At 35.6% G+C, this 26,887-nt stretch overlaps 1 protein-coding gene across 1 annotated transcript in view; it reads left to right on the top strand.

Moving 5' to 3' along the window:
- The first annotated feature begins 1,708 nt into the window (after positions 1–1,708).
- The window catches only part of LOC131068647 (probable catabolite repression protein creC), a 51,027-nt gene continuing 25,848 nt past the window's right edge, over positions 1,709–26,887 (top strand). Inside the window, exons 1-5 of the mRNA XM_058003883.2 lie at positions 1,709–1,967; positions 2,116–2,455; positions 14,991–15,299; positions 15,469–15,577; positions 15,717–15,810. Of these exons, the coding sequence (XP_057859866.1) occupies positions 2,312–2,455; positions 14,991–15,299; positions 15,469–15,577; positions 15,717–15,810 (656 nt within the window). The 5' untranslated portion in view covers positions 1,709–1,967; positions 2,116–2,311. The remainder of the gene's footprint in view (positions 1,968–2,115; positions 2,456–14,990; positions 15,300–15,468; positions 15,578–15,716; positions 15,811–26,887) is intronic.

The following is a 26,887-nucleotide window of genomic DNA, read 5'->3' as shown; positions in this document are numbered from 1 at the left end:
ATCTATATGGAATAAGATTTGAAATGGTTAGCTTTGTGTGTCCTTATTGTTGAAATGGTGCTATTAGATAATCTTGTTATAAGTGATCTCATTTGGAAAGTAGCTAGCATTTGTTGTATAGACTTGTTTAAGGTCATGTATATGTTATCTTGATGGGATGTACGATGAAACTAAGAAAGGAAAATAATTAGATTTGCTTATATGTTGACAATGCTATTTGGATTCATACTGAGTTAGATGGATAACAAAGAAATGGGGAATTAGGAACACCTGGAATTGGGTGTTTTAAAATAAACTTAGAGAGTTAACGAGAATATGATAGGATAAGTGTTTGAAAAGTTCATGATTCTCACGACAAGAGAGAGAGTAATGTAATTGTTCTAACAATGTTGATGGTTTTATTATATTGACGTGTTATGTGTTATTGCTAGTGAGTAATGACGTTCAAGTATCCTACAGATAGAATGAATAGATGAATGATTATAGGTACGCATTGAGATGATAATTGTTATAATACTATTTCCGCTTGCATTGTATGAGGTTATGATTATCTTCCTGATGTTTTATGCATTCGTGTTAAGTTAATCTATGATTCTGAGTAATGATAGTTTACTATGTTGCATTAGTAGATGTTAATTTTTTTTTTTTTTTTTATCTTTGTTTGTTAGCTAGTTTAGTTATTTTTCTCTAGGGTATTTTGGTGGGCATTACAAGTTGGCATGCTACATTATTTATCTACATGTTTCATTTGATAGACCAAGCTTGGAGGATGTTTTGACGTGTGCGGTTCATTGGAATCATTTGGAAAGGATGTGTTGTGATGTGTTTGGGTCCTCTCTATTTCTTGGAGTAGATTGCATTTGATATTTTAGGTCTAGGTGGCTGAATTTATTAAATACTACATATTTAGTCTGTGGCCGACCTAGTTGAGAGTTTCAATGAATTATCTTGTATATATAGGAGTGTGGATGTATGAGTTGAGTATGGGATGCACATGAATTAATGTGAAGAGGATATGAATGATGCACAAGCAGATTTGACATAGCAAAAGTGTGAAAGATAGTTGTGAAGAGCTTTGAGACAATGTTTGAGATCAGATGTATTTGCCATCATATTGGTCGCTTGACGTAATGGTTTAATACAATTTCATGATCAAGATATCTTGTTCATTTCAGTTCATTGATCCTCTACACCTGTCAATAGAAGGTGTGCCCCTTTTGGTAGTCCGTGCATTCATCTGTATCTTACGTTGAGACAACGAGTCTTAGTAGTGCAAGTGCTTTGTGTCTCACCCTAAGGTTGTGTGCCTTAGTCTTGCAAGTCCTATTAGGTGCTACAAGCTCCTTGACCTTGAGCCTAAAACATTGAAATAAGTTATTCATATTGTGAGTGTGATTCTGGTATTGTTTGTAAATCAAAATATTTCTTCAAAATAAATATAAAATTATAATTAAAACTATGCCAAATTCACCCTTCCAATAAAATATTTTATTAGAAAGAAATTTTTTACATAGACAATGAAATAAAAAATTCTTGAAGATTTAGCGTTCAAAATGGGTTTTTGATATGGAAGTATCTAAATTGACTCTTGGCTTGCATGCAAGGAGGTTTGCGACTCATCGTTATAGATAGGAGAATATAACGGCCAAATTTAAATTGATGGGGATCTCAGATAGAGACACACGAGTCCATTGTTAGACTTAGCCTCCTCTTTTGTAGCCCTCGTAATATAAGTAATTATAAGTCAAAAGGGCGCATGGCATATTCAGGAATTTCATCATCCGCTTTTCCTTGTATAATCAGCCCGCAAAAATAAATATAAATATAAATACCGGCAAACCAAACCCTGCAATTTTGTGATAAAAAATGATTCCAATTGCTCACAATTTATATTACTTCTCCTTTCATGCAGATTCGAATCGATATAATTTCGATCAAATTGCGATGAATTTTGACACATTTCACAGGTCAGACAACAATTTCTCAGCTCGCGAGTAAATCATTTGCATGGGCTTTAAAAGGAAAAAATCGTACAGAAGCAAAGCGGAATAAACGGATGAAGCTCCTGATCACACGCTTCTACTGAATGTTGTATCGTCCTTTCTGATTTTGTAGGGCTTTTAAAGGCCGAGCGGATCGACCGGATTTTTTCCTAGGGTTTTGAAGTCAGGGTGGATCGCGCTGGCATTTTTTTAGGGTTTTAAAGGACGAGGTAGATCGGTTTACAATTAATTATTATTTTTACTGCGCGGAATTAGACAGACAGATGTTATGTGCTTTGATTTGTCCGGCAATAGACAGAAGGCTTTGAATGAACAGAATGGCGGGATCCACGGCCCAATCTCCTGGGCTCAAGGCATATTTCAAAACACCTGAGGGACGTTATAAACTCTCCTATGAAAAAACTCATCCTGCTGGACTTCTTCACTACAATCATGGGAAAGCTGTAACCCAGGTATCTATTTAATACCCACTTATTAAATAATTCTATAGCTAATTTAATACCCACCTATTAATTAATTCTTTCTAAGAATTTCTCCATTCATCTTATCCAGCAAAAACAAAAATGAGCAGTTGAAATCAAAATAATCTAGCAATTAGTTGCAAAATCAGCTACCTGTATTTTTGTTCGTGGGATTCTTGCAATTCCTGGCGTTGGCATTTTTTTTTTGCTTGAAATAACACAAGAGAAGCATATAAGGGATTACTAGAACTCGCCATTGAAGTCAAACTTCACAGCATCAACTGTGCATGCTTTGCTCCATGCTTGCAGGATAGAACGAATGTGCACCATGATGTGGTTTACTTGGTTCTGCTCCATGTCCCGGTTGCTATTTCCTTGACCGAAATAGTGCAAGGCTATCGATTACACTCTCATACAGCCTAACCCCTGATGCTGCAATTGGATAAATCCAAATTTTGGTCCATATAGCTTTTATAATTTATTGCTAGACAGCGGTTTTACAAGCTCTCTCGACTGTCAAAAACTAAACAATGAGTACAACTGACCAAATTAACATGAGCCGGGTAATGCAAAATGGAAGAAAAGAGTTAAAAATCAGTATGAGTGCAACCAAAGATCTGCTGCACTTAATCCCGATACCACTGCAAATGATTCACGAACTAGAACAAACCTCAATAAAAAAGAATCTTATGCGAGAGACTTCCAAACACAATGTCTAGCCCATGAATGTTTTCTCTCACAAATTAAGCCTTTGCTACCAACATTGCATCCAGAGAACGGTTGCTCTCAGGTACATGAGCAACCCAGGTTTTGTTTTCATTGCTTTGTATAATATCTTTCATGTTATCAGCAATACTGTTATGTTTATATATAGTCTGTTACTGCATTTGTTGTTCTGTTTATTTGCAATTCCAGCGGGTGGCATTGGTTTTGATTTTAATGAAGTACATCTGTTGGCATACATAACAAAGTCATTAAGGAAGCATGATAATTGGTCGACAATGTCAAGGTTCAAAACTGCTCTTCATCAACTGTGAATGATTGTTTGATATTTTGGGAATGAATTTGAATGGTTGATGTGGTGACCATACTTATAGGATTGAATTTGCACTGTTGACGCATTTCTGTTCAATCTTACTTCTTCCTGAGGTCGCATTTCCTTGATCCAAATTCCATATGGTAATTATTGTGTTATTCAGCATAACACCCAACTCTACAATTTGTTGTATCCAAGCCTTGCCTCATATAACTTTCAATTATTGGAGCAATACAAGGTTGTTGTCTTTAAATTTCGTCAACAGGGTATGGTTACTCCATACTTGTAGTGGTAAATTTGCACTCGTGATATATTGCAGTTTTGATTCTACTCCACATGTGAGGTCCCATTCCCTTGATTGAAATGCTATAGGGTAAGCACACTCTCACACAGTATAACTCCAAAATTGTTTTTATCCGACTTGGTCCATATATATCCCTTAACTTTGAGGGATTCAGGCTTTATTGTTGTTAAATGTATCTGAGGGGCATTTTGTTTTTGGCATATACGAATGAATTTGCACCATGGATGTTATCTACTTTTGATCCTAATTTATGTCTGATGGATTATTTGCATGATTTAAACTATATGTTGTAATTACATTCTCATTCAGCGTAATCCCCTTACTGAATTTTCTCACATCTTTTTATATAAATTTCTGTAATTTGGTGCAATTCAAGCATTATAGATTCTATGCATTAATCGTGCATGATTACATGCTTGTAGCAATGACTCTGAATTGATGGTATAAGTTAATTTTGATCTTACCTCTCATTTCAAGCAATGTGTTGTTGACATAGTTTCTATTGTGCAATCGCTCTCATACAACACAACCTTTAATGGGTCAATCGGATGCATCTAGGCATTGCACTATATAATATTCTTGAAGGTGAAACAATTATTAGTGTACCATGGGGGTGCGTTCCTCCCCCCACCTCCAAAACAAAATATACCATGTTTTTGGAATGGGGATGTCCTTGGGATGCAGAAATGAAGGGGAGATGTCCCTTTATCATCCACCACCATCACCGCTAGAGGGAAAATGTCCCTTGCATGTCCCTACATGTAGGGGATGTTTCTAGGATGTTCCCTATTGGGGACATTGGGAGAATATTCAAGAGCCCTTGAAATGGCTAGGCTTTTAAAATAGGTGATTGAGCTGCTAGAGTGTCTTTTGTCAAGTTTGACGCAAGTTTCTTTGTTGCTTTCTCAATTAAAAAATTGGAACCACAAAATGTTTAGACAAGATGGCCATGTTTATGCCATCATGGTTTCATCTTCTGATGGCCTGATCTATACTAGAGCTAGACATCTACAAAGACTCTTTCAAATATTCTTCTATCCCTCCTAGTGAAGATGCATCTGTTTTTTAATGTATGGCTTTCTGCAGTTGTTCCTCTCCCATAACAAAATAAACCTACAATTCCACAAGTTTTAAGTAGAATGGGTGCTTGTGATTGAGAAGTGGGGTTCATAAAGGCTATAATGAATTTTATTTATTAATAATTTAAATTTGATAATAATTTAGTAAAGGCCATTTCTAATACATTAATTACTATAAGCAGTTCTGTAAAGTAAAGAATACAAAAGTTATCTAATTATGTTCGTAAAGCCTGATAATCTTAATACTTTATGAATAACCTTTATATTATAATATAATATTTATTATTATTTATTTATTTTTTGCTAAGTCAAAGTAGGGCTAAGGGCCCTGTCCTATTAAGTAAATATATGATAAAAAAAGCATTCTCCTTTGAACAAGGGAGATACGATGCTTTAGACCCGTGAATTAGGGAGCAAAGAGTTGATAAATATTCTAAATCAAGTAAACATATTGTGCATTTGTAATCTAGTTCCAATGGGAATAAGAACAGAAACGAAACTTGTCAAAACATCTATAGCTTAATCTGATGCAATAATCTATTTACAGATAGTATAGAAAACAATAAATATAATTCAGCGACGAGTGTCAAACCCTTATCTCTGGTTTTCATTAATTCTGAAACAGACTTCTGCTACAGAAAAATATTTAAAACTTCTGTCACAATTTGTACCTCTTCTCTTTCAATGTATAGATATGAGAAGGCTGTACATAGGAGTTATCAATAGTCAAACTCATATTTCTAAAGATTTGTGTGAAGAGATGAGTTAGTGCCCCTCCAAGGGACATTTCATCTTCTCCCGGACACTACACCCTAACTCATTATTAAAGTCAAAAAAAAGAAAACTAAACTGATGATGTACTCATCTACACACAGCACTAAAATAAGCAGTTTATAATGGTCAAATAAATAGTAAAGATTCAAATCTGCATTTGTCTTAGTGAAACCCAAACCTGAAAATATTCATTGATCTTAGAGTACTATGCATAAAGTGCCCCTTTTAGACAATAGAGGGCCTTCTTCAATTTGCAAACACGAGTCTCATGCTCATGCACATTGAAATTTCTTGGCTGATTTATGTACACCTCCTCACTGGACCCGTTAAAAAATGCTGTTTTCACATCCATTTGATATAATTGCCAATTAAAGACCGCTGCTGAAGACAATAAATCTAATATAGGTATACTTGGCAACTGGAGGAAAAGTCTCATCATATTCACTACCCTCTTTTTTGGGAAGATCCTCTAGCCACAAACCAACCACGCTTTGAACTTTTCTATGTTTCCATCTGCTGCATCCCTGATCTTGTATAAGCACTCAGAGTCAATCATTGGCTTTCATTGTGGTCAAGGTACAATCTCCCACACATCATTATTCATTATGGAGTTGTACTCCTCCATCATGGCATTGTGCCAAATTTGCTGACCTATTGACTACTTAAAACTAGAAGGCTCTGCAGAAATGATGGAAGACATTAGACCCACATAATTTGGAAATTTCTTGGGAGCATGACTTATTTGAATTGAATCATAGGAGTTCCAATTTGCTCCTATGCCTCCTGTTGTGTCTTGGTGAAACACTTAAGGTTTTTTGGTTGAACTGGATGAAAAGGAGGCACCCCCTGCACCACCTAAAGCTTGCTGATCTAAATCTGTTTTTTCCTTTTTCTCTGTTTTGTCCGATTTCTGCAGATCAGCTTTTGAGGCAGCAAGTTCTTCTACCTCCTTAGTCATTGCTGGAGTTTTCTGAGATTTGGAGGACCATGCATCCTCGTCAAACTTGACATCTGTGCTCACAACTATCTTTTGCTGAGATGGAATGCAGAATTTTGTAAGCTTCCGAGGTTTCACTGTAACCCACAAAGATACCCTTCAAACCAGAAGGTTCCAGCTTGGTCCCTTTCTCATTAGGGATATGAATGTAAACAAGACAATAAAAAACACGAAGATGTGCTGCTTGAGGCTTCTCACCTGTGAATGCCTTTTGTGGTGTTTTGTTCATTAACACTTTATGAGGATGCCTCTTAAGAATATAGACAGCTGTAAGACATGCTTTTTCTAATAGACACATGGTTCTGTCTAGATCATGGATCATAGATTTGGCTCTCGGTGATGGACCTGTCTTTACTCTTTGAGACCCCATTTTGCTGAGGGGTGTAGGGCACTGTTAGCTCCTTCTTGGTTCTTGGTTACCTACAAAAAGTTTCAAACTACTTGGAGGTATAGTCCTGTCCATTGTTAGACCTTAATAGTTGATACCTAAATCACAGGGTTCACTCAATGTGGGCCATGAAGTTTGAAATTTGGTGGACTTCAAAGAATTATTGAAAATTTGTTGAAATTTGCTTCATATTCGTATGAATAAAATGGTGTAGCTTTTTTAATAAGTATATTTCAGAAAAAACCTTTAAGGGTTTTTTTCTGATTTTTTAAGGGTTGGTTAGGATTTTTTTTTTCTTTTTTCGATTGGCATACAAACATTCTGAATTATGGCAGCATTCAAAATTTGGATTGGTTTATTGTTTGTAGAGAAGACATGACAAGCAAATCTATGGTGAATATGGCTTCTAATCTCTGTAGGCTTTTCTAGGGATTCTGCAATATTCATGTGGGGCCATTTTGCACTCTTGAGCTTCAATTTGTATGGAGTATGCAATGATTGGTGTGGGTACCTGTCGAGTGATTCAAAAGCATTGAGTTGAGGCCTCTTTGTATCAATGAAAAATCAAGTAATATTATTAATTTAAGAATTCATTAGTATTAAACTTGATATTTTAATATTGAATACAATTATATTTAAAGCTCAATATTTCACATAACAAGTTGATGTAAAATCATTGTTAAGTTAAACTATAGTATTAAAATAGAACCGTAGCCATTTCACATAACAAGATGAAGTAAAATCAAAACAAAAAAAATTATCTAAATAATGAAGGTTGGCTTTTTCCAGAGTAAAATAATTTTAAGTAAAAATGAAATTTCAATGTCAATGCATGTATGGAGTAAATAAAATAATTTTAAAATAAAAGAAGTCATAAGTTAATAAAATAACTAGAGATTACACACACACACACACTAGTCTAGTATAATTTGCGAGAACTGGGTAGAGGGAGACCAAGGATGAAAGTGTTGAGACATGGACCAGCTAGGACTCGAACCTAGGACCTTCCATACGCTGCTGGAGTGCTCTACCACTGAGCTACTGGCCCCCCTTGGACCAGTCCATCGTCAGTCCGGGTGTGTCTTATTTCCAACACCAACACCCCCCCTTAAGCCACACTTCTCGTGTGCTTGGGGCTCCTAGCCTGGACCCTTGGCTTTGATACCATGTTGAGACATGGACCAGCTAGGACTCGAACCTAGGACCTTCCATACGCTGCTGGAGTGCTCTACCACTGAGCTACTGGCCCCTCTTGGGCCAGTCCATCGTCGGTCCGGGTGTGGCTTATTTCCAACACCAACAAAAAACTTCAGCTTTAGCTTCATTATTTGTGCTGGATAAAGTTTCTTGGAGGGCTTCCATCATTTGTCCTTGTCAATCTTTGATTTCACAACCAACCCCAAATGGTCTAGGTATGCCCTTTGAGGTGACGTCAAAATACAACTTGACCATACCACTATTGGGGAGAATCCATTTGATTTGATCCCTTTGTAATGGGGGATGGTTGAACTCAGGGATCCCACTAGTGGGGAATATTTATTAATAATATTAAATATAGTATACAACATACATTAAAATTTGATATATTTTTAAATTAGGATTTTATAAATTAAATATTTTAAATATATTTTAAATATTATTATGTTTTTTGGCAAACAGGAGAATTATATGTAAAGAACTCCATTACATTTTACAACACAAAGATTTCCAAATAGCTAAAGCCATAAATAAAGCAAGAAGAAAAAAACCTAGGAAGGTTTCCTACTCCTTAAACCACAAAAAGAGCCTAGAGAGCTCATTTTGACAGTTATAATCCTTGAAAACATGAATCCCCTTTGTTGCTAGGCTAGAGAGGACGAGTAACTAAGTATGCTCAAGAAGGTAAACTACGCTATAGAACCAATAGAGGGCTTTCAAAGAAGAATTTCAAGTAGAAGGGCAATCAAAGATCTTGAGCTACACCAAAGGAGGAGGATTAGGCTTGATCTTTATGATGAAGTTGGAGAAGCTGAATGGATTTTTTAGGAGACAAGAATTCTCAACATTCTAGTTTGTATTTTTCTCAATGGCCCATTGGGCAATCCAATCTGCAATTGGGTTCCTCCATTCTTTAGGTTAATGAACAAAGGAAATTACATCAAAATCAGGAGTAAGACATAGAACTTGCTCAACAAAAGTCGACAACAAATTGGAGGACTCATGGTTCCTCACTCTATTCAAAAGAGAAACCATGATTAAAGAATATGACTCGTGAATAATCTTTATCTAGACCAACTTGCAAGCATTTTCAAGAGCCAAAAGAATGGCTTGAGCTTCCATTTGATTGTTGGTGTTGACCCCCATAGCAATAGAGAAGAAGAAATGAATAGTTCCATCCCATATTCAATACGGTCAACACCTTCAAACTCGACAACATTGGATTTGCATTGGAAGAGCCATCCATATCTATTTTGAAGAAATCTAGCTGGGTGGGGGGGGGAGGGGAGACCATTTATCAACTCTATTGGAGACCTTCACGGTAGGGCAAGGGCAACCTAGGGGATCAACAAAATAATGAAGCTCAAGGCTTGTTGAAAGGTGAAGATTAGAGGGTGACACTATCACATCCATAGAGCACTTGGCAACATTGGTCTTCTTGAGAGAATCCATGACCTTCTGCCATATTTGGGAGATGAGACTATGGTGGCCTTGGAAAATCCTACAGTTTTGTTCAAGTTAGATTTGCCAAAGGATAAACATAGGACAAAACTCCCATGCAACATTAAGAGAAGAAGCTGAAGGAGGTGGTTATCCCATGCTTGCCCAGAACCTACACAAGGAAACAACATGTCAGTTCTAGATCTGGCACCATTGTCCTTAAATACCTAAGGCAAAGGGACAATAGAAGAAAAGTTGAGCAGCAAATTCCTCCTTGTGCTAGATCTGCCACCATTTTCCTTAAACACCTAAGGCAAAAGGACAATGGAAGAAATGGTGAGCAGCAAATTCCTCCTTTGTGCTACACAGAATACATTTTAAAGGGATTTGAAATCCTATCTCTCTGATATTGTCCTAGGTGAGTCATTTTTTTTGATAGAGCAAACAAGTAAGGAAATTGCATTTTAGGCAGTTGAATTTGTTCCATTTTCTACTACCAAGGTAAATCTCTATTTTCACCATTCTTTAGATCAAGGGACTTATAGCCATATTTGATAACTGAGAAAAGAGACTTATAGCTATATTTGATAACTGATAAAAGGGACCTCTAACCATATTGGATAACCCAGAAGAGATCATCCTTAATGAGCAAAATCTTTTTAATAGTATTCTGAACCCTTGAGCCTTTCCCAAGCAGATCCATTCTTGGAATCACAGTATCATTAACTCTGCCTAGATATTTGAAGTGAAGAATTCTAGCCCAAAGTTGATTTGGTTGCTTATACCATCATCAATAAAGCTTAGCAGCCAAGGCGTGGTTATTAAGAATGGTCTGCGTAAGGCCCAGGCCACCAAATTGCTTTGGCCTGACACACATGATCCTAGCTAGTAAGACTCCATCTATGTTTATTATTTTTAATATATGAACATAAATATTATACATTGTAATTTAATATTAATTGTATTAAATTATTAATTATTATTTGTATATTATGTGCACCACTTTCTCCCTTCTTTCCCCAGATTTAGATCCTTGGTCCCCCCATCCTTGTATCTTGTATCTATTAGAATATTTAATTATATTTTAGTCACCTATATTTAGTTCCTTGTTTTATGGTCATTTAGCTTTTAAGCTTTATTTAGCGTTTAGCTTTTTAGTAGTTCACTTTAAACGACTTGTTCTTAATTTAGAACGTCATCTTGTAATCTCTATATATATGCTTGTATATTGTTGAATAGATCATCCGATTATTGAATCATTCATTCAATTTATTTTTCATGGTATCAGAGCGGGTTGATGGGATTTTTTAAAGTTTGGCGAATTTTTTAATAAAAATTCATGGCCTTATTTCTGGAATATTTTCCAGATTTTTTTTTATTGTTTTTTAATAAAAAAACAATTTTGCTTTTATGAAGGTTTTTTTAGGGTTTCTGGTTCGTGGGCGGATTTCTTTGTGTTGGGCAGTAGTTCATGTTTTTTAAGAGTTCTGGAGATTTTCGGGCCTGCAACCTGGAGTTTTTTTTTGCAGATTGAAAATTTTCCTAGGTTTTTTGCAATTTTCGACTAGGGTTTTGACCCTCCAATTCAAGTCGAAATTTTATTTTGGTTGCAGATTCTTGGTGCCTTGGAATTCGTGCCAAAATTCTCCTATAGGGTTTCAGTTTTTTCAGCAGCTGCTTCTATTCTGATTTTTTTAAAAAAAAATCAGATTCTTTTGTCTCTTGCTTTCACTCAGTTGACCTTAATCAACCTCGATTTCCGTGATGGCATCATTAACCAACATCATGTTGGAGAGCAGTCAGAAGTTCAATGGGTAGAACTATAATACCTGGAAGCAGCGGATGCTCTCAATTTTTGAGTATCGTTGTCTTGATTAGATTGTTTTGGGCAAGGAATCTCGTCCTACAACAGCAGGTGATGATCAAGACAAACATGATGTGAAGAATTGAGAGGCTGTCATGCTTATCAAGTTATCCGTCACAGATGATCAACTCCCTCAGGTGCCTTCAGGTAAAACAGCTAAAGAGATCTGGGATCTCTTAAAAGGATCTTCAAGAAACGTCTGACAAGAGCCGAGCTTTCTTCTTGAAGAATATGCTGTTTTCTATCATGATGGATGACAAGACATCTATCTAGGCACATCTTATGAAGATCAAGGAGATCCGTGATCAGTTGGAAGCTATTGGTCGTACCATGGTGGAAGAGGATATGGTAGTGATCACGCTGAAAAGTCTTCCCCTCTCTTACGAGCATTTCATTGACACACTCAATATCTCTTCTACTAGTGTTGATTTGAAGTTTCCCGATCTTTGCACCAAGCTTCTACAACAAGATAGATGGAAGCAACAATTTGGTAGTAACAGTGTCAATGCGGAACAAGCTTTTACTGCCAAGGAAAAGGGCAAAGGTGATTACTCACAGCAGAAAGGGCAGCACAACTCTAAGGAGGGGTTCACGCAGAGATTCACATGTCACTATTGTGGTAGATCTGGGCATATCCAGAAATCCTGCAGAAAGAGGTTGGATGTTCAAAGGTCCAACCAGGGAGGGTCTCAGGAGCAGGTACAGGCTCATGTTGCAAAGCATTCTGAAGAGAAGGAGTCAGCCTTCTATGCTTTTTGATTTTGTCATTGGATGGGTTTTCTGATTTTTCTCCACAAAAAAAATCATGGGAGGGTTTTGCTTGATTTTTCCTCAAAAATCAGGGAGTGTTGTTTTACCACGTGATGTCTGCTATTTTGCTGCGTGAGGTTTGCTGTTTTATCACGTGATGTCTAGTATTTTACCATGTGATGTTGTCTGGTGTTTTCCTGCATGATGTCTGATGTTTTACCGTGTGATGTTTGGTGTCTTACCATGTGGTGTTTTGGGTCTTGCCATGCGAAGTTTCAGGGTTTTGTTCGATTTTTTTCACAAAAATCGTTTTAAGGGTTTTTACCATTTTTTTCCACAAAAATGATGATTTGTATCTTCAGTTTTGGAGGGTTTCCCGATTTTTCCTCAAAATCATGGTTTCAGGTTTCAATTTGGTTGCCCAACATCAGGTTGGATGGATTCTGGTATTCTTGGTCATTAACACTTTTCAGATCTAGGGAGGGTCTCCACTGCAGCAAAGTGTTCTTTTCATTTGTGATCAAAAGACCTGTAGTGTCTTCTGTAGGGTAGTTAGTAGATAGAATGACCATTAAGGGAGGGTATTAGAATATTTAATTATATTTTAGTCACCTATATTTAGTTCCTTGTTTAATGGTCATTTAGCTTTTTAGTTAATTAGCTTTTAAGCTTTATTTAGCGTTTAGCTTTTTCTTTTTAGTTAATTAGCTTTTAAGCTTTATTTAGCGTTTAGCTTTTTAGTAGTTCATTTTAAACGACTTGTTCTTAATTTAGAACGTCGTCTTGTAATCTCTATATATACGCTTGTATATTGTTGAATAGATCATCCGATTATTGAATCATTCATTCAATTTATTTTTCAGTATCATCATTCTGAAGCGCTGTGGAATTATGCCAATAACTGCTTTATAGTTAATGCATCAAAGGGTGCATAATTGCTTCCTACTTGGAAAAATGAATTCATAGTCATGATGTGATGCAGTTTGATCCTACTCCACACCTGATTCTATGCTAAAGGACAAGCACACTCTTATAAACCTTACTGTTGCAGTTAGGTGTATAGAACCTTATTCAATATAGCTATCTATAGCATGGGGCTATCCAACACAGTTTCAGAAAATTTCCATATGTTTTATCTTTTCCGTGCAGTCCTTTCTGCTATGCTTACTGTATCATTTTAATTAAATTAACTTTTTAGTATTTGAAATATTTCCTGTTTTTTCTGTATGCATTAGTTGCAATTCTATCTGGTGGCAATGGTTTTGATTTTCGTGAAGTAAATTTGCCTGTATAACAAGTTTAACAACAAATTATAAATTGCATTCTGTCTAGTGTGAATTATTTTTTTATGCTTGTAAGAGCGAGCTTTTACATTTGATGTGGTGCCTATAGTAATAGGAATGAATTTGAGCTGTTGATGTGATGTTTGATCCTAAACTGTATCCCGAGTTGCTATTCTCATGACCCAGTTACACTCTTGAACATCTTAATCCTGAACGCTGCAATTGGATGCATTGAAACCTTTCTTTAGATACCATATACCTTTCTGTTAATTTAAGCAATTCAAGGCTCAAGCTTATAGTTGTTAAGTGCAATGTGGTGTTAGATTGGCCTGTACTTGTATGAATAAATTTCCACTGTTGATTTTCTGTAGTTCAATCCTACTCCACATCTGAGATACTATTTCCTTGAAGCAATACTATAGGATAATTATACACTTGGACAACAACCCAATTTGACAAGAAGGTGTATTTGAAACTTTGCAGATAAACTTCTATAACTTGGAGCAATCCAAGTTCATCTTAAATGCATTGAAAGGTGTGTGATTGCTCATATTTGTAGGATGTTGAGTACATGATTGCTTTATACTAGTAGGCATGACTGGGTGCCACTGATGTGATTCAGATTGATTCTACTCCAGTCCCAAGGCACTTTTTTGTTATGACTCCTATGATGTAGGGTAGTTACACTCTCATAATCTCTAACGAGACAATTTGTTGTATGCAAACCTTGGTCCATATAGCCTTCTATAACTTGGAACAGTTGAAGCTCATGTTTGATCTGTACCTTCAGGAATTAATTTGTAGTGTTGATGTTGTCTATCTTGATCCTATTTTGCACTGATGGCACTGTTTCTTTAAATCTAGTGCAATAATCAGAATAATCCATGTATCTGTGATTGGATAAAATCAAACCTTGATACATATGGCTTTCTACAACTTGGCTTAGTTGACCCAAATTCTATGGCTGACTACACATTCACACAAATTAACCCTCAATTCTACATTTGTATGTCCATACCTTTGGCAATATGGTTTTCTATATCTCAGAACAATTCAAGCCTACACTAGTTGAATTTTTGTATAGTTTTTGATCTCTTTAATGTTAGTAGTTGGATTGCCATAAATATTTGAATTGCATTAGGAAAGTTAAGGAAGCTTAATCTGAAGTAATCAACTGAGTAGGGCCAGTTAGATCCTACTCAACACATGAGGTGCTAGTTACTTGAATCAAATGGTACAAGATGATTACTCTTTATAAATGATCAATTCAAACTTATAGTTGCTGAAATTTTGCATTATTTTTTGTTCTATTTCATGGCCCTAGTTAGACTGTTATGCTTACTATGCCCCACTTTTGGGGTAATTGAGGAAAGCATCATTCAAAGCAATTTACTGAATAGGCTCTTGTTTGCAGGTCACCCTTGCTCATCTGAAGGAAAAGCCAGTTTCACAGCCCTTACCTTCAATCAGCTCAAGCAGCATCACTGGTGTGAGGTTAGCTCAGAAGCTTTTAGGGGCTGGCAATGGAAGCCGGACACTAAGTTTTGGAGGGGGAAATGGAACAAGTAAAACTGTTGCAGGAAGCAAGACAAGTTCTTCCACACATGGTATCTCATCTACAACCAATGGGCCTACAACTTCAAATTATGACGGGGAAGGCACATATGTCATTTTTAATGTGGGGGACACACTGTTTATTAGCGATTTCAATTCACATGACAAGGTAGAGAAAATTAAAGCATTTACATTGTGTTTTGCCTATATGAAATGCCTTGAGATCTTTGTATGTCCTGTCAACTTGTTTTGAATGCCTTAAAGATCTTTGCAGTATATTTTAGAAGTGTCTGTTGGGTAGTATATCTGAATCCTCCTGATGGTTATCATTTTTTCAGGATCCGATTAAAGCAATCCATTTTAGTAGCTCAAATCCAATTTGCCATGCCTTTGATCCTGATGCCAAGGATGGCCATGACCTTATAATTGGTCTGAACTCTGGAGACGGTACTAATTGGACTCTGGCAATCTTATATGCAGCCCAACTTGTTCTATGATTTCAATTTTGTAATAGTTTAATTTTTCCCTATGTGTGAGTCAAAATTTTGGCATTTGATTTCATTTTAAATGTGGTCTGGCAATACAGTGTACTCAGTATCATTGCGGCAGCAGTTACAAGATCCTGGAAAGAAGCTTGTAGGAACTCAACATTACAATAAAGATGGGTGCTTGAACAACACGTGTGTTTTTCATCCTTGCCCATGATATCTTTTATTAGCATAAACAATCTTATAAGTTTGGTCCTCCATCTCCAAATTCTAAATTTTTATTATCAAATCACTTGTATGATTCATATAGACACCCAAAACTTAATGAAAGTTTTGCTTTTATTGGATACACCTAGAATACAAAGTCTTCAATCAAGAGATCCATGAAAACTCAACTCCTTGTGCATCATGACATTTTCATGGCTACTATTTCCGAAGATACAAGTTTCAAGCATTTACCCCATAATGGTAATTATCGGAAAGAATGAGCACAAAACAATATTGCAGGTTTACGTTATGAATGACACACTAAATATATATTGTGGGAACGATTGAGTGTATTGACATTGATTACAAATTTGGTTTATGATTATAATGCCATTGCCTTCATTTCCATTCTCAACCACGCAACAACTGTATTATAACTTGCAGAGACTACCCAAACCAACAGTACGTTATCAATTATTATATTAATACTATCTCACTAATATTTATTTATTTACTAACCTATATTTACCTTTACCATAATGTAATATTTCCAACAACCTCCCCCCCTTATTCCATCACTCTGAGTGAAGGTAGGAACACTGGTAGAAAACATCACTTGATGAACTAGGGGAGCATGCTATTCTCCAGCAAAGTTGCCTATTCTGGATATATTTTGTGCTCTGACAACACACTGTACGTTGGTTCTCACACACCATACACTGCCACACTGTACATTGGTTCTTATACCATACACTGCCACTGATATATTTTATTCTGGTCTCCAGACATTGTATACTGCCACTGATATATTTTGTGCCATCCACTCATTCGACTGGTGTGCATTTGTAGTCATCTTATTGTGTTTTCCCTTTACAAATAGTGGTGATGATATTTAGCCATACAAAATGAATGGATGGTTAGAAACCATACGTAATATTCGTCCTCCTTCCTGGAAGCAAGCAAATCTGACATCTGTTCTAATTTTTGTACTTCTCTTCAAGATGATACATGCATCACAAAGAGATTGTAAAGAAAATTTGATATAATACTGCTAAATGCTTAAATCCAGAAAATTCAATTGCTGGGCAGTAGTACTCAAGGATGGTTTCAAGGGACAATTCCACAGGCAAAACACCATCCTTGAGTACTACTCCCCAGCAGTTGAATTTTCTGGATTTAAGCATTTAGCAGCATTATATCAAATTTTCGTTAAAATCTCTTTGTGATGCTATGTGTCATCTTGAAGAGAAGTATAAAAATCAGAGAAGTATATATAATTCGACAGCTATAAGTCAACTTCTATAATTCAATATATAGTATTGTCTGATTAAATAGAAGTCATAAAAAATATTAGATTATTAAATATAAATTCTCTCTCTCTCTCTCTCTCTCTCTCTCTCTCTCTCTCTATATATATATATATATATATATATATATATTGTATGGAGTCTGGACACACCCAAAACATACCCAGCTTCCCTTAAAAAATCTACCATACTGACATAGTCTACCCTTGTACCTGTACCCGATTCAGCAACTTAGGTCTTAACAGACAAAGCTACTTATCTTTGGAGCCTTTTTGTCTCCTTTTGTTAAGTCCATTGATATACGTTTCTTTGGACAACAAGACCTTATAAGCTTTCTTGGGGTAATAGGTTGCAACATTAAGTCGTCATGCCTTTGCAATCTTTCCAGACAGGGATATAGTTTTTGGCATACAAAATCAACTGGATGAAATCCTCTATGTTGTCTGGTAAAGCCAACATTGCTGTTTCAAATTTGTTTGTTAAATATTGAAAGAAAATTACCATTTTATGTTGTTTAGGCAAATTTTCTGCCCTTATGTTATTGTTTTGCCCATTTAATCTTTTAAATTTTTGGATAATCTTAAGCCATTATTTTTATATCTTGTAGTCATATCTGGAAATGGAGTAAAAGAACATGTAGGAAAATTTACAGCAAAGTATAACCGAACTTAAAAATGAAAACAAATTGAAAAGATTAATTTTTGCCATGCTAAGTGATGAATACAAAATCAATATTTTTTTTCTGATTGAATTCTAATTATGTAAACTTTAAAAAAATTGGTTTCTGTCAATCTTATTCTTTTTTAGGAAAAAAATTTAGTGTTCAATAAATAATTAATAATATGTAACAGATACAAAATTGTTATTAGCTATTCGGCCACTTGTTGAGAAAACAAATTATCATGGTTGCTGAAGGCAATCAAATTGCCAAACTAAACCATTACAAAGGCTATTAGCCTGCTCGATGTAGACATATTTACAGCATAGCGGGATTAGACAAAACTGAAGTAGTAAATAAATTGATATATTTAAGCACTTACTAAGAAAAATAAAGCTAAACTGAGTGCACTCAAGTAATGGTTGCTTCCATTGCCAGAGGTAGCTATCCGATAGCATGATGGTACCATGGACTTACCTCCATCTGCAGTCTGCAGTCTGCATTGAATTTGGGTTTGAAATCTCTTCTACCAAATGAAAAAAATTCTTGTTGTATGGCCCTGTGCTATATACCATAGTGCAAAGAAGCATTAACCGTTTGGGGAATTAATCAGCAAAACAAAAGTATAAGATTTTTTGAAAAAATCGGGAATTAATCGGGAAAAAGTTGGCAAAAAATTGGATTAAAAAAAAGGTAAAAAATTATAAAAAAAGAGACAGAATACTTTCTTTTTAAATTTAAGGGCATTTCCATAGCACAAAGATGTAGGTAGGTTGCCGAATTGGAATCAGCATCGGGGTAAGTGGGTACAATACATTGGTATGTCAATTTTTTTTTGAGGAACTCGGTACGTTCGGTACATCTGTACAAAAAACATATTAAAAAATAAATATATATATTAATTATATATTAAAAATTAAATAATATACATTATAAATTAAAAATAAATATTATTTATTTACATTTATTAATGGTCTATAAAGATACAAATTTTTAATTTTTAAACTATTTATATTTCTAATTTACATTTTTATTAAACTATATAATTATTCTATATAGTTTAATAAATGACACACTAATATAATATATAATAATATTAATTGACAAATTATTTAATAATGTTAATTATTAAATTATTTTTAACTATATATTAAACATATAGTAAATAATAATATAAATGAATGTAAGGATTGTCGCTTATTAATTTTTTTTATAAATATATAAAGTTTATAATCCCCCAAATTAGATGTCATAGTTTTCAATTTAGAGTTCAGATTTTAATTTAAAGTTATCGATACCAAAAACAAGGAAACCACGGAAAGCTTATTCTCGTATTCCTCGAGCTTTATCAGTTGCAGAAACATTAATTTCCGATTTTTTATTTATAATTCTAAGGTGAAACAATGAGACAAGGCGAGGCTCTTATTCAGAATGCAAACAAAAATATTTAAGGTTTCAATTTTCAGCGATACAGAAAGTCATTAAGGTTTTGCAGAGGTCAAAATGTCCGGCAAAAAATTTAAGGACAAAAATTTCGAACCCTAACTGATTCCATGCAAACTATACCCAGAATCGGCCTATTTTCACAGGTGATTTTTAGGGTTTATATCATTTTTTTAGCCGAGCAGATATTTCAGAATTTTCAATTTAAACATGATTTTGCAGGGTTCTACCTGCAATTAGTCAGCCAAAGTGGTTGACTGATAGTCAACGATTTTATTGGCCAGACTTTGGGGAAAAAGTCAGCATTTCCGACGATTCGCAATTATTCACGATTAATCGCGACTCAATGAAATATGCCCAGAGAACCAGAATCCCACATGAATGTTGTGAATTATAGATGATAAAAATTATAAACCCTACGAACAATTTTTGTGGAAAAAGTCGTGAAAACCCACAAACAATTTGAGGAAAAAATCGTGAAAACCTAGCAAACAATTTTTGAGGAAAAAATTGTGAAAACCTTGAATAATTTTTTAAGGGAGGAAAAAATTATTAAAACCCTCATGATTTTTTGTGGAATGAAATCAGAAAACCCATACAAATAATTTTTTAAGGCAAAAAAAAACAAAAAACCAACAACTAATTTTTTTAAAGACAATTATTAAAACTCGAAATAATTTTTAATGAAAAATTACAAAAACCCAGAATAATTATTTTTTGGACAAATTTTTTTATAAGAAAATCAGAAATTGCCGAACACAAGCAAGCTAAATATCTCCCCGTCTTGCAAGAGAGAACACAAAGAAATCTGAATCGCGTGGAAATGACAAAGGGAAACCTGACGAGAAATTTCGCATGGGAATTTTGCAAAAACCTACGCGTTGCAAACACCAAGACCCACCGGGACTTGCAGACGATCTTAGAAATCACCACGAGCGCACACTAAAGGGTTGGAAAAACCCTAGATGTTGCAAAAGACGTTGCGATTTACTGAAAATCGCGGCTTAAAAAAAACACACGCACCTTCGAACTTGCAAAAGAGGGCTCAAAAATCGGTAGTCAAAACCTAGCACACAGGCCAGGTCATGTGGCAAAATCGCGACAGCAAAACAAACACCACGAACAGACACAGCCCAAGAAAACCGTGTCGCCCAGATCCACAAAACGGTCGTGCAAAAACAAAACCCAGATCGTGGCACCCACAAAGCAAAATGCTGGCTGAAAAAATGTCGTGTTAGAAAACGCTGGCCAAAAAAATGTTGTGTGTTAGAAACCACGGTAATAAAACCCTTCGTTGTTAAACACAACCTCAAAAATGCGTGGCCAAAAAAAAACTTCGAAAATTCTTTATCAGATACACGACCCACGATTCTGCACTAAACCCTCTTCACGAAAATTGTAGAAGAAAAAAATCTTATGATTCAGATTTTTTCCATAAAAACTTTTAAAAAATTTTCTGGAAATTATATCCAGGCAGCAAGGCTCGACTAATTTTTATTAAAAAATTCGCCAAATCCTAAAAAATCCCATCGACCCGCTCTGAGACCATGAAAAATAATGGGATTGAATATATTAATGAATATACAACGTATAATAGAGGTTTACAAGAAAGAACAAACTGCTCAACTGAAGCTTCAACATGAAGCTAGAAAGCTAAAAAGCTAAAAACTAAAAAGCTAACTATGCCTTCTAATAAAAGAAGCAGTAGTTACACTAAACAAACTAAAAAGACAACAAAGTTGACAACTAAGATCACCATTATAGAAATAGATATAATATTATTTTAATAAATTGTCCCTCCATTTTTTACCTTTTGCTACTAAATAAATTTGAACCATTTGAACCATTGGTCTGATTTTCTTTCTAAGTCATCATTTCTTGAATTACTTTTTGCAAGTATTGGAGGAAACTTCCAATAAATGGTGTGACACAGTAAATCTGTTGATACATGATAGCCTCGGTAAGATAAATGATTGAATGAGAGATAAATGAAGTCTCTCATTCAATCATCTATCTCATCGATAGACTATGATAAGACTTCAGTTATCTTATATATACACATGAGATTATGATCATGATTCAATTATTAAATATTTATCATCTATTGTATGCATGATATACGATCTAGCTATGATCGTATCCCTCGATTCATATATATAACCTTGCATATAAATCCTGATTAACAATCGGGTTCTTAACTAATGTCTATATATCGATTAACATTGGTTACTAATCATAATGCACAGGATACCGGTTGGTATCGGGTTTATTGTTAATGCTAACACACCGATTGGTACCAGGTTTAACACCGATTGGTATCGGGTTTAATGTTAAATGCTTACACACCGATTGGTATCGGGTTTAATGTTAAATGCTTACACACCGATTGGTATCGGATTTAATGCTAAATGCTTACACACTGATTGGTATCGGGTTTAATGTTAAATGCATACACACCGATTATCGGTTTAATTCGATTATGGTTTGAAGAGGCACGATCAAGTAATATCTTGATCGGTCATGTCTTTGCTTGATCTCCTATGTTTGAATATATATATATCGATCGGTGAAATGTAGGAAGGACATCGAAATTTATAAATGCTCTTTCTCCATCTGCAACATACCATATAAATCAGATTTATTATATTGTGAATTAACATATACTTGAAAGGAAGAATAACTTGAATATAACTTGCACCTTGAATTGAAAATTGAATAACATTTACATGGTATCAGAGCTATAGTTAAATCGTACCTGAGGCTATTCAATTTTGTGGAAAATTCAAGACAAGCATATATTCAACATCACATTTCTCCTAATGGCTAGCACTATCAGATTCGAAGATAGACTCGGAGGAGGTGATGACTTCTCAGCATGGAAGTTCAGAATTCAGATGATTCTAAGAGAAAATAAAGTCGAATCATTTGTAAAAACTAAAACTACAGAACCTGAGACTGAACCTGACAAAGCAACTTGGATAGAGGGAAATGAAAAGGCCATCAAAATCATAGTTGATGGGGTGAGGAATAATATTATGCCCATCATAAGGAAACATGAAACAGCCTACAACATGTTCAAAGCACTTAAAGATGCATTTGAGATATCCAATGCTAGTAGAACCTTGGCTTTAAAGAGAGAAATAAATCATATAGCTATGATCAAAGGGGAGTCAGTCAATGCCTACTTCATGCGGATATTAGCCCTAAGGGATGAGCTAGCAACCCTTGGATATGAGATCCAAAGCAATGAATTAACACTCATTGCTCTAGATGGGTTTCCAAGTATATGGGAAACATTCGTCCAAGGCATCAGTGCAAGGGATAAATTTCCAAAGTTTGAAAGGCTAAAGGCAGACTGTCTCCAAGAAGAATCAAGGTTAAATAAGAAAGGGATCAAACAAAAGAATATAGATGAAGATCTTCAAGTCCTAAATACAAACTCCAATAAGAAAAGCAAGCAAAAACAATTTAGGAAGAGGAAAGGTCGTCATGGCAAGAACACCTTCAACAAGGATCTTTTATAGATTCAATGTTACAGATGTGACAAATTCAGACACTATGTTGCCAAATGTCCGGAAAGAGCCAAACAACAAGCCACATTTGCCAAAGCAAGAAAATCTAAAGGGGAAGATGACTCCGAGAAGTATGTACTCTACTCAGCACTTACAAACCAAGCATCAAACAAGGTTAACTCCTGGGTGATCGACAGTGGCTCATCCAGACACATTACAGGGTGTAAAGAAGTGCTAGACTCCATGATAGAGGAGAATGATGAGGAAGTAACTATCAGAGATGACTCCACACATCTAGTCAGAGGAGTTGGAACCTGCACTATCAAACTGAAGTCAGGCGTATCATTGCAACTTAAAGGAGTACCATATGTCCTAGGCATCAAGAGAAATCTAGTCTCCATATCAGCACTAGAGGATAATGGGTACAGAGTGACCTTCATGGACAACATAGTGTTGGCGTGGCCAAAGATTTCATCTATCAAGAAAGCTAAAACCATTGGTCAAAGACAAGGCTACTTGTATGAGCTGTGCACAGAGCCCAACCTAGCCCTAATCCATGAAACTACAGATGCTAATGAAGTTTGGCATAGAAGACTAGGTCACCTGAATTTTAGAGCTTTATCATCAATGGGAAACCTTGTCACAAGCCTACCTAAGTTAAAACAATATCATTCAAAGGCATGCAAGGGATGTGCCCTAGGTAAAAATACTAAAGGTGTTTTTCAAAATAGTACTAGGAAAACAAGCAAAGTTTTAGAATTAGTGCATTCTGATGTATGTGGACCTATGTCCGTACCTTCTTTAGGGGGATTTTTGTATTATGTAATATTTGTTGATGACTACTCTAGGAAAACTTGGATCTACTTTCTGAAATGTAAAGAATCATAAGAGATCCTTAATAGGTTTAAGGAATTTAAATCACTAACAGAAAACTACTCAGGAAATAAAATCAAAACCCTAAGAACTGACAATGGGGGGGAATACACCTCAGATTTGTTTAACGATTTTTGTAAAATTGCTGGGATTAAGAGGGAGCTTACTATACCTTATAATCCTCAACAAAATGGGGTAGCTGAGAGGAAAAATAGGACAATTGTAGAAGCTGCCAAAGCCATGATTCTTGATCAGAATCTAAATACCAATCTTTGGGCAGAAGCAACAAGCACTGCTGTATATATACAAAATAGATGTCCTCACTCCCATCCTGAAGCTAAAACCCCCGAGGAAGTCTTTACTAAAACAAAGCCAGATATCAACCACCTTAGAATATTTGGGTGTCCTGTCTATATTCATGTACCTAAGGAGAAAAGATTAAAATTAGAGCCTTCTGGAAAAAGGGAAATACTTGTGGGATATAGTGAAACCTCCAAGGCTTACAAAATCTATATACTTGGTTAGAGGAATATTGAACTGAGTAGGGATGTAATCTTTGAAGAAGACTTAGCCTTCAAAAGAGCTCAAAGCTCAATAGAACCTGAAGTCTATATCCCTACCCCTAGCATAGAGGAAGACCCTGCTCCTGAGCTTCAGAGGGAGAGTCTTGAGGAAAATGAAGGTGAAACTCAAAACCCACCTAGAGAAAATTTCAAGAAAAGACCACTATGGGCCACCAAAACTGTAGAAGAAGCTTAGAAGTATGCTGCTCCTTCAGGAACCTTCAGAGAAAGCAAAAGGCCTAACAAACTCACCAACTACCTTGCTCTCATGAATGATCTTTCAAAAGAAGAACCTACTAATGTATCAGATGCACTTAAACATCAAGTATGGAAGAATGCCATGTCTGAGGAATACCAATCTATTATGAAAAATGATGTTTGGGAGATTGTTCCTAGGCCAACTGGAAAATCTGTTGCCACCTCCAAATGGCTCTTCAAAATCAAACATGTTGCAGATGGCAGCATTGAGAAACACAAGGCTAGATTTGTAGCCAGAGGGTTCTCACAAAAGGAAGGAATTGACTATGAAGAAACCTTTGCACCTGTAGCCAGATATACCTCAGTAAGAACAGTCTTAGCCATTGCAGCAATAGAAGGATGGAAAGTACATCAGATGGATGTAAAGACAACATTTCTTAATGGAGAGATTACACAAGAAGTATACCTAGAGCAACCTGAAGGGTTTGAGATTCATGATGTAGAATCACATGTATGTAAACTCAAGAAAGCTCTTTATGGGCTTAAACAGGCTCCCAGGGCCTGGTATGAAAGAATTGACACTTATCTCTCAGGGCTAGGCTTCTCAAAGAATGATGCAGATCCAAATCTCTACTATAAGCAAAACAAAGGTGATATGCTGATATTGATTTTATATGTTGATGATTTGTTAATCACAGGAAAAGATCACCTCATAGATCGGTGTAAGAAAGACCTTGCTAAAGAATTTGATATGAAAGACTTGGGACTCCTTCATTATTTTCTAGGTTTGGAATTAGGCAGAATTCTGATGGCATTATACTAAACCAGGGTAAATATACCTTGGACATTTTGAAGAGATTTGGAATGCTAAATTGCAGACCCATGACCTCTCCAATGGAAACAAACCTTCATAAACTTAAGGAAGCAGCAGCAGAATCACAACCCTCAGATCCCACTCTATACAGGCAAATGATTGGGTCCCTGATGTATCTTGTAAATACGAGACCTGAAATCTGTTATGCAGTTAATGCCTTGAGTCAGTTTATGTGTGAACCAAAGGAGATACACTTGGTAGCAGTAAAACATATCATGAGATATCTACAAGGTACCCTAAAACTTGGTCTCAAATATGAGATAGTTGAACTAGATCTACACGGATTAACAGATTCAGATTGGGCCGGAAGTGGAACTGACAGAAAAAGCACCTTAGGATGTTGTTTCAGTTTAGGTTCATCCATGATATCCTGGATTAGCAGAAAACAGTCATTAGTAGCACAGAGTTCCACTGAGGCCAAATACATTGCAGCCTCCATGGCTGCTCGAGAGGCAGTATGGCTTAGGAAGCTGCTTGTGGGGTTATTCGGTGAACCAATGAAGCCTACAGTTATTCATTGCGACAACCAAAGTTGTATAAAATTTTCAGTGAATCCGGTGTTTCATGACAGATCCAAACATATTGAGATTCCATATCATTATGTTCAAGACATGGTAGATAAGAATGTGATCCAGTTGGAATACATTTGTATAGGAGATCAGACAACAGATATTCTTACCAAACCACTTTCAAGGGTGAAAGTTGAGCACTTCAGAAAAGGTTTTGGTATGATTGAAATTTAATTTGCTTTGTACTCCTATACTTATTCAGATGTTTTATGTGTAAAGCTTCTTTGTCATGTTAGGATTTTTATGGGTTTAAACCCCTTGTGTTCATGTCTAAGAGGTGACGATCTCTCAGATAATGAACACTTGTATGTAGACATTATAAGGTGACGATCTTATGATGTTCAAACCAGTTATCATGCTGGATCTCTGGTATGCTATGGATGTGCCATGATTGTGTTGTGGTAAAACATTTGGATAAAATGTTAGTGCACATACCACAACTTGGATAAGTTGAGAATTTAACTATTCTCATGTATTTATTCGTAAGTATTGCATGTTTAGGCAATACTGATATCACGTGATTAGATGATATCTTGTCATCACAAGTTGATGTGATGAACTTTTGTATCACGCGTTTAGGTGATACTTCATGTCACATGCCATGGATGTGCCATAAAGAGTAAGATTATAAGACCATAATGAGAAATGTGATACTAGATATGTTGTCTTCCATTTATCTTCCCTAGCTAAGAGGGAGTGTTGATACATGATAGCCTCGGTAAGATAAATGATTGAATGAGAGATAAATGAAGTCTCTCATTCAATCATCTATCTCATCGATAGACTATGATAAGACTTTAGTTATCTTATATATACACATGAGATTATGATCATGATTCAGTTATTATATATTTATCATCGATTGTATGCATGATATACGATCTAGCTGTGATCGTATCCCTCGATTCATATATATAACCTTGCATATAAATCCCGATTAACAATCGGGTTCCTAACTAATGTCTATATACCGATTAACATCGGTTACTAATCATAATGCACAGGATATTGGTTGGTATCGGGTTTATTGTTAATGCTAACACACCTATTGGTATCAGGTTTAAC

This window comes from Cryptomeria japonica, chromosome 6, assembly GCF_030272615.1.
Source record: "Cryptomeria japonica chromosome 6, Sugi_1.0, whole genome shotgun sequence".
NCBI classification, from domain to species: domain Eukaryota; kingdom Viridiplantae; phylum Streptophyta; class Pinopsida; order Cupressales; family Cupressaceae; genus Cryptomeria; species Cryptomeria japonica.
This window is presented reverse-complemented; position numbering and strand designations above follow the sequence as displayed.